At 39.2% G+C, this 17,951-nt stretch overlaps 1 protein-coding gene across 5 annotated transcripts; it reads right to left on the bottom strand.

Moving 5' to 3' along the window:
- Positions 1 to 2,749: 2,749 nt before the first annotated feature.
- lhx9 (LIM homeobox 9) lies at positions 2,750 to 15,878 on the bottom strand. 5 transcript variants are annotated; one of them, XM_034146202.1, is made up of 6 exons: positions 15,602 to 15,878; positions 12,227 to 12,465; positions 11,075 to 11,277; positions 9,704 to 10,059; positions 6,239 to 6,438; positions 3,536 to 5,644 (listed from the first exon to the last, which is right to left on the bottom strand). In XM_034146202.1, exons 2-6 carry the CDS (start codon positions 12,404 to 12,406, stop codon positions 5,390 to 5,392), a joined length of 1,194 nt encoding a protein of 397 aa, XP_034002093.1. In that variant the 5' UTR covers positions 12,407 to 12,465; positions 15,602 to 15,878; the 3' UTR covers positions 3,536 to 5,389. The 5 variants fall into 5 exon arrangements, with proteins under 5 accessions (XP_034002095.1, XP_034002093.1, XP_034002092.1 ...); XM_034146204.1 differs by lacking the exons at positions 3,536 to 5,644; positions 15,602 to 15,878 and adding an exon at positions 2,750 to 3,103 and having other exon boundaries at positions 12,227 to 12,760; XM_034146201.1 differs by lacking the exon at positions 15,602 to 15,878 and having other exon boundaries at positions 12,227 to 12,760.
- Positions 15,879 to 17,951: the final 2,073 nt, after the last annotated feature.

The raw sequence follows: 17,951 nt of genomic DNA, 5'->3' as shown, positions 1-17,951 counted from the left end.
GCCTGTGTGCACTGGTGTTTGTTGTGTGTCCCCGTGCCGGTGTGTATCTGTGTTAGCAGGGTGGTTGGTATGTGAGGTGAGGTTAAATAGGCGCCTAGCAATGAGGGGAGAGAACTGAGGCGGAACTGGCAGACACACACACACACACACACACACACACACACACCCATACATACATACATACACACACACAAGCTGTGACAAAAGAAACAGCACTATCAGAGCAACATGTACCCTGCAGGTGTGGCCTATGCCTCAGTGATCATCCCATACTTTGTTTTGACCCTGTCGCCTGTCACTGTGTGTGTATAATGTCTGGTAATGTCTCTGTGACTGACCATGTGTGTGTGTGTGCCTTCAGAGACACACTTTCCTCATTTTACAATATAGTTGTAAAAGGTAGAGTGAATTCAAGGCGTTTAATATTATAGGAAGTATTTAATTCTTACAAAATGTTAGAAACCAGAGCACATGACTGTATTGTTGATTTGGTTTGGCTGTTGCAGGGTGATATCTGATGTCAAAATAATGAATGGACACTGGAGATTTCCCCTAATTTTTGTTGTGATGACAGGCAGTGTTAAGTGCTTGTCCTTTCCGTTGGTATTCTAATTTGACCTTTACATGTAACACATTTTATCGGTCAGATCTGACCAAATAGGCAGGCCTCAGTTGCAAATGTCACAGTTTGAGCACGTTTGTGAAACCCAACCCTGGCATGTATCCGAGTCATGTTGAGTAACATGTGAACCCCTTGTAAGTTTAATTAACTGTGTCCTTGTTAATACATTTAAAAAAGTGGGAAAATAATGTTTAATTCCCAAACCATCTGTCTGTAAATTTGAATTCTGTCTGTACATGTTAATACGGCTATTCCAATCGCATTTAATTTATTTGCATTCGTATTTGACTTTGAATGGTGGAGCATTTCAGATGTTTTCCTTTATTTTAAAGTGTCAAATACTGTTTCAGAGTCCCCTGAACTTTATGAAAAGACTGTGTGTTTGACAGGAAACATGCAGCTCTGTCAGCATTGTTTTTGCACAGTCATAGTGAACAGAGGCTGTCATTTAACCGGGGAAGGAGATAAGAGGTGGAGGAGGAGCCCTCCTTTCGTTCCAACCTGTGCAGGTCTCCACACAGACAGGCAACACTGTGTTTATATTTTAACAGAGATTAATCTATTTAACAGATATTAATCCAAAAATATAGGTCACAGGTTGTAAATAGATTTATGAGCTGGATTTTGTAGTTTTAAAGTGAACTAAAATATATCTGTTGCTACAAATGTTTCAACAAGGGAACAATAATGTATCATTTTATTCTTTTATTTATTTTCTTAAACATATTTTTGGAAATGAAAAAGCATACCTGGAATAAGGTAAATCAATCCAGTTGGCAAGACGGTGGCTGAAGTGCAAACACACACACACACACACACACACACACACACACACACACACACACACACACACACACACACACACACACACACACACACACACACACGAACATAAGGTGGATTTCATTCACCGACAGCCCAGCAGCAAACCCTGGAATGCTTGTCAACGCAGGGCCATGACGTTGTCCAGAGTTTTCATCTCGCAGCTCCAGAACTGAGCAGTGCTGGCTGTGTTTGTTTGTGTTTGTGCTCCAGCCCCTGCTTCCTGTAGCTCTGTGGTGTCAACCCGCCCCCCGTCCTCCCATCAGACCCGGGGAACACAGCCCTGCTGCCACAGCGCAGAGGCACCCCAGCGACTGAGCTCCTCTTGGCCTGACGGAAGTATTTTCTGTTTCCCACATTGTTGGAATTCAACACCAGCCTGTTTACTGGTCCCCATGTGGCTTCAGATTTCTTTCTTTTCTTTTTTTCTCGTTCCACAACACACCTTCTTTAAATTACATACCCAGCATTCATACTAAGTAGTGAAACTGCCAAACAACTAACTGAAGCATTCACGTTATGCCAATTACAGTTTGTGCATTCTGTTGTTCATTTTTTGCTACGTTATTCAATTAAACTGGCAAATATAATGTAGCTATTTCTGCAAATGTGTGACTGTATTGTTCTAAATCTAACTGAAAGTAATTGTTATGATACATTTATAGAAGGAAATATAATCTATAGGAGTGTTTTTCCACCGTGAGGTACTATAGTGGCATCAGGGACATCATTTTCATATGCTTTATTTTGATACAATGAATCAAAGGAAATTATACACATCTCAAGGAAATGTTAGCAAGATGATGAGCGCATGCAAAATGAGAATCTCTTCTTTATCTGCTTTGTTTTTTCACTTCCTTCCCTCGGTACAGCCAGATGGCAAAGCTCCAGCTCTGCAGTCCTCTTCATACACTCATCACATTTGATGGGCATCCTGCTGCCGAGTTTCAAGGAGGCCATGTGTTTACGAAAATGACACTTGTGACAAAAGAAAACTTCTATTTAGCAAGCTGATTCTTGGGCGGGGTGCAGGGGGGCAGCAGCGTGTGTGCATTTGTTTATCTAAGTGTGTGTGTTGCAGAACAAAGATTATAGGAATTTATATATAGTGCTTATTTAGGAGCAAGGCAATAGGAAAAAGTACATGTGTAGTGTAGTGTGTGTGTGTGTGTGTGTGTGTGTGTGTGTGTGTGTGTGTATACCAATATCATCCATAGCGTCTCTGTTTCACACTGTTGTCATGTTGGATTCCTGCTGTTGTAATTACATCCTTTGCAGTACTGTCAGTTTTTTTTTTTTTTTTACTATGTTACAATACATTTTAATCATCAGTTTTGTGTATATACCATTCCAATACAGAAAGATTTTTTTTCTTCACATTGATGTCATAAATAGCATACATTGTAGGGTCTCCTCCGTTGATGGATTCAAACAATCAGGACAAATTGTTGTTAAAAAAATCATCCGTTGTACATTTGCAACTCAAACAGGTTTTATGTTGGTTGTTTATTTGTTCTCAATATGCTAACGTCTTATCCTAATATTGTCTTTGTCTTCAATGGTGAGGAATTCCCATCAAAGTTTTCCCCTTCTGTTAATACTTTAGGGAATTTTCAAACGCCGGGATGTATGGCTGTAATGCCCCAAGATTTGTTCTCCCTGAAAGAAATAATAGAGTAAGAATATATTAACTACAGAGCAACCTGGCTTTACTGGGTCTGCAATTACTCTTACTTCATTTTAGGTTTACCAATGTTATGCATAATATATATAAATATAGATATATATTGATAAATGCTTTGCAGCATTCCTTTGATTTAAATTTAAAAGCCATATTCATGCATTAAAAAGCAAATTCATATTTCTGACTGCAGGGTTTAGATGCAAATCCATGGGGCATTACGTTCAAAACCATAAACATCATAAAATAGGAAATAGAAATTAAAAATGGGAGCAAAAATGAGGACGTTTAACTGGTCATTAATAACTGAATGCTTTACTCATTTGCAGATGTGATAAAAGAAAATTGTACTCAAGATAAAACACAAAAATGGCAAGTGTAATGAAAAATAAAACCCATTTAAAGCAAAGTATTTTTATTCACACAAATTTAATAAGATATATAACAACCGTTTGGTCCATAAATATTTAGGGGGAAATAGTTTCTATACACCATCTTTATCAAGAAACAGGGAAACATGGACAATCTTGATAGAACACTTACTGTACTCAACTATTAACACGAAGATCAATATATAAGGTTCTTGGATTACCCAACTATATCTGAAAGAGTGCACAAATGCTTTCTATGACATCGCTGCCCCCTTTTGAACAGGATACACCATAAAAAGATCTTCGGAAATAAGATGCAAAACAGTACAAAACTAGTGAGGCGTCAAAAGGATGTGAATCAGTTAACAAAGAACACATATATCCTGAATATCACAAACTTTCTCCCAAGTTATAGCATAAGGCACATAGCAGAACTGAGTTAGGCATCTACTTCATTAAGTAGATCTAGAGTACCACTTTGTTCTACAATAGAACAAATTGTGACGCTCACAATGAAATGTATCAACTCTATTGAAGATTTGCTCTGTCTTTCTTTTCTCTCTTTCTCTCAGCCAGAAGAAACATGTTTTTGGTCTGTTCAGTGGCAAGTGTCATTAAAGAAAGTATACATATGGCCAAAAAGGAGAACACATGGACAATGATTTCCCACTGGCTGCCTCTTGCGACTCCACCTATCTGAGGTCATTTTTATAGTTCATGTCAGCTCTACAAATCTAGTCTGCAACGTCGCAACCACTTCATTTCTCCCCCTACTCCTTTTCCCTTTTAAAATCACATCGTTACCCTGAGCAACATGATAAAAACAATAATGCACTTTTCACTGGGCAGTATATTGTCACTGTGCAATTGAGTTAAGCTGTGGATCTATGGATATGTTTACTAGGATTTATCCATTTGACTACGGTTAATCTGAGATGCCAACAAATCTGAAAAAGTGCTCTGTCATGAAAACAATCGATTGCAACAGCGTGCATAAACTGTTCTCAGATCCCAATTTCTCCTGCTGATTTCAAATGATCAAACTGACTGCATTACATGTTGAACAGTTACCACTGTACAGATTGTGGGATTAGATGTTTTCTCTTTTTCACAGTAGATTTGTGAATCAAAACAAAAACCTATGTGGTTTCAGCATCTAGCTGCCATATAAGCTGCGATGGTTGGGCGCTTAGAATGCAATTTAGACGTTTTACATGTAGCTCTGTGAGATCTCTCCACGTCTGATTCCATCCAACTCAGTCATTAAGACTGAAACATGCGGAAATATTAAGCCTGTTTTCTGGAGTTACCCATAAACAGAACATTCTACAAGTTTATTTCCCAAATGATGCCAAAACAGAAAATAAATCTTCAAATTGGATAGTGCGAAAACAGTGCATACATATACAGGATTTTCTCAGCGCAAAATATTCATAGTATTTTAAAATCACCAATTAACCATAAATTAGGAAGGGCTTGTTTTATCATAAATCATTACAAATGTACAAATAAAGTCAAATCAATTAAGATTTCCAGACACGCTTTAAGTTTAGTTTGTTTTTTTGATGAATTGTGAGATCCATGACAATTTTGTAATGCCTTCAACTTCAAAAATGTCCCGTCCAAAATCAATCTCTGCAAACTGTAAGTCAACTACAGACACGGCTGCCATGCGGTTTAAAATGCTACACGTTAAAAGATGTCCTCGTGTTTTAATGTGGTCGCTGCTGTTCTTGCTCTTGTTGTTCTTGTTTGTGTACACAGTACAGCACTTTCAGTTCCAAGGAGCTGTCTCTTAAAGGTGTCACTTAAAAAAATAAAATGTAAATTGAGGAAATAAAACAAAAACAAAATAAAAACAGATAAAAAAAACAGTCTGTTGGGGATAGCGTGTTAGAAAAGGTTTGTCAAGGTAGTTTGTGAAGGGCTCCCCGAATCATGGCTGTCCAAACTAGAGGTGACGGAGGTCACTACAGTGATAGAGGGGTTTGTCAGGTCTGTTAGTGTGGCCGCGCTGGAGGGGGGGCTCATGGCCCCACTGTCAGATGAGGGTGGAGGGAGTGAGGTGCCATCAGCCTTATCAACACCTCCATTCTCCTGTCGCAAAACGTTCCTTCTGAATTTGGCTCTTGCGTTTTGGAACCAAACCTGCAAACCAATCCCAATGTGGCTTTTACTTTTTTGCGTTTAAGATTAATTTTGAAAAAGAAAGTATCAAATCATTTGTACAGTAGTTTACATATCAAGTTATCACAGCTATTTCTGTATCAACTTGCCCTTGCCATATGTCTATGAATTTTTATATTGCCATTGTCATACATTAATTTGAGCTTAAGGGGCAGATAACAATGAACCAGGTAGCTCCTGAACAACAAATCAAAAATTATTTTGAATGTTTTATCTGGGAGATTTGAATTACACCATTTTCTGTTCCACAGATAAAAGAGCATGTGCACTCTGATTAATAATAATATCAGCTTCACTTATACACTTATGTTTCTACGCCTATCAACAACGTTTCTGCTTTCTTTCCCAAGAAATATTACATTTAAGAATCTACAAGATTTCTGAGTAATACCCCTGGATATACATCTAATGACTAAATGGGCCAACAAAACAAACAAAATCAAAAAGATGACTTGAATGGTAATATTGGTGTGAAATGAGAGGGACATGGAGGAGGAGTGGTGTGCAGACTCACATATGGGGTGATCAGATCAATAGGAATGGCGTTGTGCTTACCTGTAGAACTCTCTTAGTGAGGCCAGTTTTCTGGGCCAGTTGCTTTAAGTCCTTGGCATCTGGGTTGTGGTTGATGGCAAAGTAGGATTTCATTGTCCGCAGCTGATGGTGCTTGAAGGACGTCCGCATGCGTTTGGTCTTCTGTGTTGGAGCGTAGGACTGCTCCCGGTCCATGTGATCCGTGTCGTTCTCGTTACAGCCTGGGGGGGGGGCAGAGAGCAGAGCACAGAGGGAGGATCAGAGTCTGAATGGAACAACAGCAACAAATGTTAATTTCGTTTTCTGACACTTTGCATGTGAGTTCATTTTATCTGTGCTCAAAAAATAATAAACACCTGAAAATAAAACTGAAAAATTACTAAATAAGGATATTTCAAAATTGTCTCTAATGATTTCTTGAAATGACATCATCCAGTTAAGCAAGGAGTTAGTCTAATATACAGTTAAGCGTATTAGACTAAGGCGATCTCATGTGGACCTGATTGTGGAAAGCTCATGCATTTCCTTTGACTTGCTTTGTTAACAGATCTTTCATATGCCCTTCGGAAAAGTAGTGAATATTTGGTATATTCATAACAAACAGTTGCAATTGTGCAAATAAGTGTTAAGAAATTCATTGAGCTGACTAAACCGAAATGTATTGCAAAGAATTAGTAGTCACAATTATTGTGTTTTTTGTATCATCTGTATTCGATTTTTTAACCACAATGGGAACGGGCTGAATTATTTCTGCTTGTGTTTGCAAATACTAATAGGACTAATGGGCCTCATTTGTCAATAGCTTAGAACTGCATGTGTAAAATACTTAAAGACGTTGAAATGCTAAAACGGTTCTACTGAAAAAATGCTTGTGTGGCAAAAAAGCGTGGAGAAAACATTTATCTCAGCATTAAGAAAAGATAATGTATAATTCGTCATATTGTTGTACGACATCGTTTTTGCATTATTCTATTCTTTTGCAACAGCAAATTCCAGTGTCAAATAAATGCTTGCAAGTGATATTAACAATTGACTGACTTTTGAAAACCTGATAAAAAAATATACAGCAAAATACAAATAATTATATTTTTTATGGAGTATAATTCTTCTATAGAATCTAAGATTTATGTCAGAGCAGGTCATATAAGATTGTGTCCTCAGGGGAGTAAATATTCAGCAAAGAATAAGCATAGGATTTCTAAATTATACAGTATAGGCTCTATTGATTTTTCGTGTCTCCATGTAACAGCAATGCTGACCACATGTTTTTTTTAGTGGATGATAAAATATGAAATGACTTACACTATAGTTTCATCATAAAGATGCAGTGCAAAGAGTGTCTCAAGGAGGAATTATGACTTATATTACAAATCAGTTTTAATAAGGCAGACACAGAATTATCAATCTATGGGACACATATTGTGTGTGGCATATTTTCGGGGTACACGTAATGGCCTGCATTTTTTTTTTTTTTATACAAGGCGTGTGACACTTAAACGCACCATTAATATGACAATCATTGACATCTTTGTTCTTCTGTTCCAGCCTTCACTGGATTGTGTTTCACTAGATATTACCCACTAGGGGTCTCTATATCCAAACAAACTTTACTGAGTGATGTGGAATACTCAGTAGACCCATATCTTTCCCTGGTGAAAACAAACACGAATGTGCTCAAAACCTCCTCCTATTTGTCATGAATATGAGTCTCCTGATCTGCAGAACAATACATTAACCTAAACAACAGAGGAAAAAGAGACAAGATATCAACACTAAACGTATTTAGTTAATACATAATTTATTGTATGTTTTTATGTTTGTATTTATTTTAGTTCAGGCTGATTTGAATGCTTTAAGGTCCTACATTTAACACATATTTTGAACATTTAACATTACCTAAAGAAGCTTAGTGGCTCTTTTAAAATTAGAAAATATATTCGAAGTCATTCTATTTTATTTAGTAAACCAAATGTAAAACATGATATTCCCACAGGGACCTTTTACTGTGTCTGTGGCGCTAGATAATGAACTCACAAGGAATTATTACTGAGTTGTATGTATTTTTCTGTGGGTTCTTTTACCTGTTTAGGCTGTATTATATGTTATTCAAACGCTTTGCTGAAGTAGGTTAGGAATGTCGTGCTATTAAATAAAAATACAATGCTACAATGGTAATTTTCCTACTAAGGCATCCATGAGAACTTTAGGTTTTGCATAATCTGTTGTGTTTGCGGATAACAAGGTTTAGAGCCGGGCTGGGTGTACAGTGCTGGCCGGCCTCTCCCTGCAGCAGGCCCCTGTGCTTGGCGCTGTGAGAACCGGGCTGACCGCCGCTCAGGAGGGCAGAGATTCCAACGTCACCTTCAATTAGCGAAGAACAATTAACGCGCAGATTACCCTTATTCCTCCCCATTCAGCAGGAACACAGGAAACTTGGCGCACAAAGACAAACCTTCTCAACCGAACACTAATTCGCAGAGAGCGACAACAAAATGGGGACGCTACCGTGGGGGGGGGGGGGGGGGGGGGGGGGGGGGGTCGGGTTATAACAATCAGCGATTCAATGCGAGATTTTGAATGAAACCTACATTTAGCAGACCTTTAATGTTGACTGGTAGGCTAATAGTAAACAGTTTTTCTGTCTTCCAACAAAAGTCAAAGACTGTGAAAGCACTGACTTTTGGCCTCGATTTTTACGCAGCAGTACCAAACTAAATGTAGCCCCTTCACACCCGTTCAAACACTTTTCTTGACCTAAATTAGTCTTAATTGTAAAAGTCGAAGTGAAGGTTGACGGCCATGTCCATTTTCGATCTTTCTCCGTGCAACACACGCCACCGTTTAAAGCACAAAAACGGGGCGTGAAAGACGCGTGGACAGAAAGCTGCATATCAATTATCCCACGGCTGCGGGCGCCGCTACACGCAGGCAATGTCCAACTACATTAGCATAGCCTACAGCAGAGATGCATTCATCAGACTTGTAAGGTGTATCTACTAGCTGAGGCGTTCACGAACCGTCTGGGAGAAAAAAAGTGAGGATTTTCTGCGCAATGGAAACAAATCCATCCAGAAAGGTTATTTAAAAATACGTAGGCCTATATTTATCTAGGCTATTTAGCCTAATTGATGCCAATTTTACCTAAACTTATTCATATCGGTGCTGTATTTTAGAACACTACAAATCATTTACGAAGAAGACATGTTGGTAGATTTTAGTGAAGAATACATTAACCACAATGCAGAAAAAAAGGTTGCCATAGTTTGGGCTCCAAAGGGTCAACCCATAATGAGGAACTGCTTAGAGTGTAATTAGCTTAACAGCTCGGTTTGTTTTGTGATAAGTTTCGATGTTCCCATTATTTGGCATTTGTAAAAGAGGACATATAGGCCTACTGTTAAGGCTACAATTTGGGTAGACTAATAACTTTATAGTAGCCTATGTGGCCTACGTGTGTTTGTGTTGCTGACTTGAAGTGAGGCTCACCGTTGTAGCTGGGTATATCTATCCCCATGGCCGGGCTCTTCCTCTTGCGCGGCCTCCCCTTCTGTGATGTCCCGGTGCCGTTGAAGTAAGGCAGGGTGTGGCCGCCGCCCTTGGCCCCCAGCTCGGCGAAGTTGAGCTGCTGGTGGTAGTCCGGTCCCTGCACCAGCGTCTCGAAGTGCAGCCGGCAGTACACCAGGCTGTCCTTCATGCCGAAGTGGTCACCTGTGCTCAGCGTCTTGTTGCAGGTGGTGCACGTGAAGCAGCTCAGGTGGTACACGGAGTCGCGTGCCCGCATCACCATCTCCGAGGCCGATATCCCGAGGTGGCAGCGCGCGCACCTCTGCACGGAGAACCTTCTGGAACAGATTAATCGTCAAGACTCTTCATACAAAGAGACAAAGTGGGACAGGGGCCGAAATATAACCGGCACGTTAACAGGCTAAAATAACCTAACCATGCTTTTTCCTTGTCTTGAGAGACAAGTTATAGCCTACCTGCCACTGCTTTATTGTATTTGGCAGTAGGACTATAAAAGGCTATAGACTGAATTTAGATTCTGAGCTATTAGCCACATCTGGCCTACAAATAAAAATATTTTTCTCTAACAGTCCACAGTTTCAGTGATTAAACTGAGGTGCGTTTGCTAACCTGTAGCTGACATTTAACACAAAAGGCTAATATGCGGAAGTAGGCTATAGTAGCCTATTAGTATCGGCGAGACAGCTAACCTTGGTAAACATGATTTTTCTTTTTACCATATTGTTTTCTTATTATTGTGAATTCTAAATAACATTCAGGCATGTGCATGGCGTATAAATGCATATTAACACACTAATGACTGTATTTTAACTGATCATTATAACTCGTTATTATCCACATTGAAGTTGTCGAACAAAGCTAAGGGTCGTTTTATAACAGGATATAAATGTACAACGATTTGCTCTTTTGTTCCTGCTTATGTTAGGCTTAAGCTAATAGGGTTTACATTACACCCATTGTCATGGGAAAATATTACATCTGGACTTCAAACCAAAGAAAATTAATGAATTAATATCATATATTTTTACCAATTAACCCCACGAAGGTCCCTGTGAGATTGTTATGATTATATTCAGAAGATAAGACGACTTAATTGGACCTAAAGGCTTAAACATAATTCAAGATGAACAACCAGAGCCTGTTGAACCAGGTTAAAGGCAAAAGTGTGTATAAAATATTTCCCCCTAAAATTCGTTGTTTATTAAAGGGTTTAAAATTAAATTAAAATATATAATTACGATCAGCAGCTTTGGGAGGATGTGCGCACTAGAGACTAATGTTTTCGTGAGACGTCTGTACATTTCTAAAAATGTTAACCTTCATTGTTCATACCTGTAGTAGTCCTCCTTGCAATAGATACTCCCATCCTTGGCAAAACACGTAAGCTCTGACTCCAGCGCTAGTTTACATTCACAGCATTTGAGACACCGCAGGTGCCACTGTTTGTCCACGGCCAGGAGGTAGTATCTGTCCGAAATCTTGCCGCCACAGCCGGCACACAGAGCAGGCTTCTCCTGGCTCATGGAAGTTATGGTCTGAGTCAACGAGACAGAAAAAAGGTCATGGCAACTCCCGTCAAGAGACTTATTCAACACATATGTAAAAACAGAGGCCTTTGGAAGCTTTATGCACACGAGATTAAACGTTTAATCGATCAAGTAAAGGCCTTTTTAAGAGCTTTAAACACGCTGTTAAACAAATGCAGGCTTGGTGTGTTCACATGCCCCAATTAAGGTATGCTATACACACTGTCAATGAAAGACTGTGCTTAGGAAAATGAAATGAATATTAGGGAGAGTTAAATACTTTTGTTTTGCCAACCTTATATTTGTCTTAGTTTAATATAGGCTATCCTTATGTTCATTAAAGTAAAATAAAAATAAATTCACTGTAACAATTTTAGGGTCAAACATATATTTATTGAATAAAAGCCTATTAAAACATGAGTAAATATAGGATATTTTCCATTTAAAAAAAACTAAAATGTAAGAATTAATAATAATAATGATAATAATAAAATACAAATAATTAAGCTTTTTTTTGACAACAGTTAATTCTACATAAATAATTGCCAGAACTGCAACCAGTAGCCTATACATTTGTCCACAGAAAACGATGTATTCCTGTTCCACAATGTTTTATTTGATGTCAAGAGTAAAACTGTGTGTTTCAAATATATATAGAGACAACTGCATGTAAATAGGGAGCCAGTTTGCTTTTAGTAGTTATTTTGTTCAAACAGGCCTTATTGAGAAGTTATAACAACAAAATAGGACATGGAAATACACTCCAGGGAAAATGAATTTTGGACAAAGACTACAACATTTTAACATAATTAAACACAAATAAGTAACTGATAAATCCTCCTAATCCTGTTTAGAACAAAACAACTGTATTTTTCCTGTGTCACGGTGCCACAGTCGTGGTTCAAACAGTAGGTTAAAACGAGTTTCAACATGAATTCAAACACTGGTGGACACTTACCGACTCTCTTCCGTTCAGCTGCATCCCCTTCGCCATACGCGACTCGGTTTTCGACCTTCTCTCCATCTCCTCCATGATCCCTTGGATGTGATCCCCGGAGATCCCGTGGAAAAGCATGGCTCCCGGTCCTGGACGCAACTTGCAACTGCCTGCCTCTGTCTTGCAGCTCACAACTTCCATATACTGAACTGCAGCGCTGCGCCCCGCTCTCTCAGCGCATCCAACCGGGCTCTGAGGCTCTGAGAGAGGCACACAACACAACAACTCAACCCCAGAGATTCAGATCAGCTTCTCCCCACAGTGCAAAGGCAACTGGAAGAAAAATGGAACCAAGAAACTACAACATGGGTGGGACAGGAGGAGGTGGTGGTGGTGCACCAGCTTTTTCCTTCTTCCCGTGAATGTCTCTCCTCGAGGAAAAATATATAGTCCAAATGACGCGACACACCGGTGTGGAAGTGGTGGGGAGGGAGGAGGGGAGGGGGCTACAGTGTGAAAACTGGCCAAAGTTTTTGTTGATTCTTTTTTGGTGATTTCTCTCTCCCGGTTTCCCAGTCAGGGGTTCCTTGGTGCTTGGAGGTCAGGTTGGGACTGCCTGGATTTGAGAACCGTGTCCTATTTGTGAAGAGAGCAAAGCCTGCCCAGTCTGAATAATTTGGTAGGAGGAGTTCCCCCCACTCTCTCTTTCTCTCTCTCTCTCTCTCTCTCTCTCTCTCTCTCTCTCTCTCTCTCTCTCTCTCTCTCTCTCTCTCTCTCTCTCTCTCTCTCTCTCTCTCTCTCTCTCTCTCTCTCTCTCTTCATACTCTGTGTCTCCCCCCTCTCACTCTCTCTCTCTCCATCGGCACTGATTTCTATTCACCAACAAAGAGCTGTCACTCTACCCTAAAAAACTCCCGATTCTGGCTGCGCGAAGGACCACTACTTTATGGTATTGACATTTTGATTACTTTTATTCCTCCATATACAGGAGAGGATGCTGGAGAGTATGCAGATGTTGCATAAACTGCAATGGAGTAATTTGAGTGTAAATATATTTTAAACATATTAAAAATAACATGCATTTAAAGTAGGCCTATGTTAAATTATTGGAGTTTCATTAAAGTAGTAAGATATGAGGATAAGTGATTCTCCCGAATATATTCAATTATTGCTGCTTTGAAGACACTTTAATTGCTTTACTGTTAAAAATCACAGATTTAAGTGTTTAATTCTTTCTTTATCAGCTGTTTGGTGGGTGGGAAAATACAATAATAATAAGTGTGTGTTTGTGTGTGTGTGAGAGAGAGTGTGTGTGTGTGTGTGTATTGTTTGGGGCGGGGCAGTGATCATTGATAGGCTAGAGGGCGGTGACAGATATTAAACAATCTGAAATAAATTGAATTATTATTATATATGCAAGTATTTTCAGTTCATTTTTTTCTTAATTTAACCAAATTAAAACACAAATAACTCCCTGCATTAGCTTGCAGCATATATGATTTATAATATAAACACATTTATTTTACCTTTTATACTATGAATCAATTGAATATTTTCAGAAATCAGCGTTCCATTTAGTTTACTATATAATCTACGTTATAGGCGACTTTGGAGTTACAAATAAATGTGTCAGGTTTAAAGAGTGTGAAAACTCTGAAACGCAAATAGAATGAATGGCTTTACTGTCCAACATGCAGGCCAAATACGGTGACAACAAACCAAAATGAGGCAGCTCAAGGTCTGTATCGATAATATTTCCTTGCACACGGGCCTTTGCAGCTTAGGGTCGATGGCTAGATGGAAGATTTTTGCCATAAAACAATAGACTCACTGAATCTGTGACTATGGTCCCATTAATAGATTTAGCTTACTGAGGCTCAGGGGGGTTTGCAGGTGTGGATGCTTCATCTCAAGACGTGTTACATTATCATGTGCACTCCCTCCCACCCTCCCACTCCCCCAGCATGAAGTTGTGTTGGCTTTAATTGGAGGCCTCCTGATAACTGCGCTATGAGACAATGCTCGGACCCTCCTGTACGGGCTGGACCTGCAGCTGTTCTGGAGACATATCGTTCATTTGCGCTTTGTCAGAGTCCCAGCACCAGCCAGAAAGCGGTGAAAGGAGAGTCAAAAAGGACACAGGGATTTCTTTCACCTGGACAAAGACACCCTGAGAGGACCGATCAACTCAGCTCTGTGTGATATTTAATCTTTCTGCTGTTTTCTTTCTCCACGGAAATTAGAAAGGCTCAATTCAAAAACTGGGCTTGATTACACTGTGTAGCCTACTATAAATACAGTGTGTACATGTTTACGTATTTTTTTATTAAGACATATCGTTAATGTCGATAAAGAACAGTGTTTTGACCCGTTGCCTCCAGCAGTGACATTTCATTTGACTGAAGAGGGTTTAACAATGTGTCAGTGAACACCAAGGGGCTGAGGGAATACTGTCTTTTGTGTTCGTTTTGTTTTGTTTCGTTTCCTTTTCTTGGTATCTAATTAGGATATTAGGGCTACCTGCAACTACATTTAAACCACTGCTTTTATATTTATTATATTTTAGTTCATATTGTTATTTGTTAGAAAATCTTAGATAAACCAAAGCCAATTCACAATATCATGCTTTTACAAAAACATTTAAGAAATGTGACAGTGTTTTATCAATTAGGAAATATGCACGTAGCCTATCGTTTGAATCGTGTTCTGAGCGAATCCTATTAATAAAGAAACTGAGTTATGTTATCCATCATATTTTATTACTGGCTCTAAATCAATTGAAGACAATTCATCTGGACGGTTCAGTGTCATTATTCGTTAAGTTACTGGGACTGATTGGCCCTAATTTAATATTTGTGATCTGGCTTTATCATGCCAAGTCTTTTAAAAACGTAATGCACGCTGCTTGTTTATGCACTGTATGGAGCTTCATTTAAAAATATTTGACGCGTAAAAAAACAAAAACACTGATAACAATATTTAAAATGGCGTGTAAATCCAAGATGACTCCCTGGATTTTATTAATTAAAAATAATAAAATCTCTGCAGCGAACAGTAAAAACAACCAGGCTATTACCTATTTTTAATGAAGGGCGTCAATTCATATTGTTCCTGCCGTTGAACTTGCACACTTTTAATACCACCAACAAACGCATATGTTAGGTTATATTAAGATGATTACGTAATATTTCGTAGCCCGTTAATAAAAAATATAGGGAGTAATATAGAGATTCGAGGGGTTTGCCTTTTGTTTTACCACATGCCTGTTTATACCGGAGAACGTAATCATGCTTCAGATCAGTCGGGCATTGCTTCACGCGGTTTTTTTTTTTTAATTAAACATAGGCCTACTTTGTATTTGTATTTACCCAGGGCAGAGATGGAAAAAGGTCTTACCTGAGGCAGTGTGAGATCCCTGTGCAGCGTGCAGCGGAGTAGCTCCGGACTGAGGCAGTGTCGGAGACAGAGGACACGCTGCCGGTAGATGGGGGCTGTTCCTCGTTTCTGAGCTCCTCTAGTTCGGGCGTCAATTAAAACACAAGACATTTAAATATTCCTCTCCCGTATGCAGGAAGCCCTCAACACAACACAGCACACACGCAGGCAACAGCACAGAAAATGGGAAGCTATGAGCCAATGGCCTATAGGTTAGAATGTGTGATGTAAAATAAAAATAAAAATAATCTAGATTCGCCAAATGGAAAGCAACTACTGTTATATAGAGCAGGATTTTGTAATATTAGACAAATCTGGTGTTTCCCCCCCTTCAAACGATATGCATTTCACAGCTGTTTTGTATGAATTTAAATAGTAAAGTGTTATTCTAACCCCAAAAGACTATTTGGGAACGCATATTGCAAACAACGTTAAAGGATGTGATCAAGAACATAAACTGTATATCACTCAAGAATTCACTATATGGGATTTAAGTGAAATACTTACAGCTGTAATTTCATTGGTGTGAGAGCAGAAGTTTTTGTGAATAAATAAGTAGCTATAGTCAAACTACAGCAATCAATCTGACATAGATATGGAGCACAGAAACACAAAGCGTGCTGTTAAAGTGTTTTTGAAATAAAGGTGCTAAATAATTTCTGAATTTTACCAATTTAATGTGACAAATCTGCACCAAGCAGTGATAGGCCTTTGCTATGGCTATAATGTTATTCATTATATTTCAACGTCATGTAAACTGTACACACATTAAATGCTATATCTTTCTTTTTCTGGTGTCTTTCTCTAGATTCCTATTTTCTGGTTGTATTGAATTAATTCCCCATATCGACAATATTAAAAATAATTTAATAATTTGGTTCAAGTTTCGTTTCCCCTGAACTGTGATGCATGTTTCTCCATCTGACTCTCCAGCAGAGTCCAGCTGACAAACTTCCTATTATAACCCACTGCAGGATTCAGAGCTGCACCATCTACACACATTTTGCCTCATGTTGCAACATCTAATGAATAAAAAGAAATGTTGATGAAAAATTCACCACATTGAATAATGTCAGGTTTTTTAGTAAATATTAATATTGTTTATGCTTTAAAGATTTCATTTTTCCTGACTGCTAATAAGAGGATATGTTTATTTTATTTCAATATTGAGAATGAATTTCCCTAAACAGTATAATGGTCCATAATGTTGGTGTATTTGCTTTGTGCATTGGTGGATTATTAGTCACCTAAACAACAGGACAAGCAGTTAAATAATAATAATGTTAATAACAAAATGTTAACACTTTAAAGTGCATGGTGCCTCCATCTGAATTATATATTTGCTGTTAACATAAAAAAAGACAGGTCATCCAGAGGACAGGATGCCCTAAACCTGCTCACACTGTCCAATTGGATAACACATTAAGGTATAGATGGACTGATTTCTATTGACACAAGTGAATAGACGCTGTTAGCTCCAATGAGAGCAAAGGGTGACAATTAATTACACCTCTGTATGCTTGCATAAATGACACAGTGCCATACTGCTAACAGTCATTTTGCTTTGCTCCTTCCGCCTGGGCTGACATCACAATGTATCTCATCAATAATGCAACGCCACTGAGATCCATTTCACTGTGTACCACAACACGAACAGTGCACACAGCATTCTGGGAGCACGACACGCAGACAGGATGTGCAGCGAGCTTGGCTCAACAGTGAGACCACAGACACTGCATCAGCCCGGGATGCCTGCCTCCACGGCTGCCTGGCTCCTTGGGCATGGTGGTTAGATTACCACACATCCAGGGTTCATCTGGAGTCATCATTTCTGGGTCACCTCAAGTGACACTCAGTCTCGTGGAGGGAGCTCTCAGTCACTCCCAGAGCATGGCCAGAATAGGAGCTGAGGAGGCGAGGAAGAAGGAGAAGGAGGAGGAGGAGGAGGAGGAGGAGGTGGGAAGGCTCTCCCAGGATCCACTGTGCAGCGGGGAACCACGGGCTAAACACTGACAGAATGAAGGAGAGGAGTAGGAGAGGAGAGGAGTGGGAAAGGAAAGGGAGGGAAGGGGGGGGTAGAGGAGGAGGAACAGAGGGAGGAGTGAAGCACTGTAAAGATGTAACCCAGTCACATGAGCCTGGGTGGGTGGGTGAGACATCCTGGAAATATTCACAAACACACAGTGGACATGGTTTCATGAGGAAAGGAAATATAAAAAAAACATAAGCATGGGTAAAATATCATGCCTTAAACTCTGTTTTTATAGCAAACACCTGGCATTCAAACTCTAAAGGGGGTTTAGAATGATAA

This window comes from Trematomus bernacchii, unplaced genomic scaffold (assembly GCF_902827165.1).
Source record: "Trematomus bernacchii unplaced genomic scaffold, fTreBer1.1, whole genome shotgun sequence".
NCBI lineage: Eukaryota > Metazoa > Chordata > Actinopteri > Perciformes > Nototheniidae > Trematomus > Trematomus bernacchii.
Note: the sequence above shows the minus strand (reverse complement) of the source record. Positions and strands in the feature narration are given on the sequence as shown.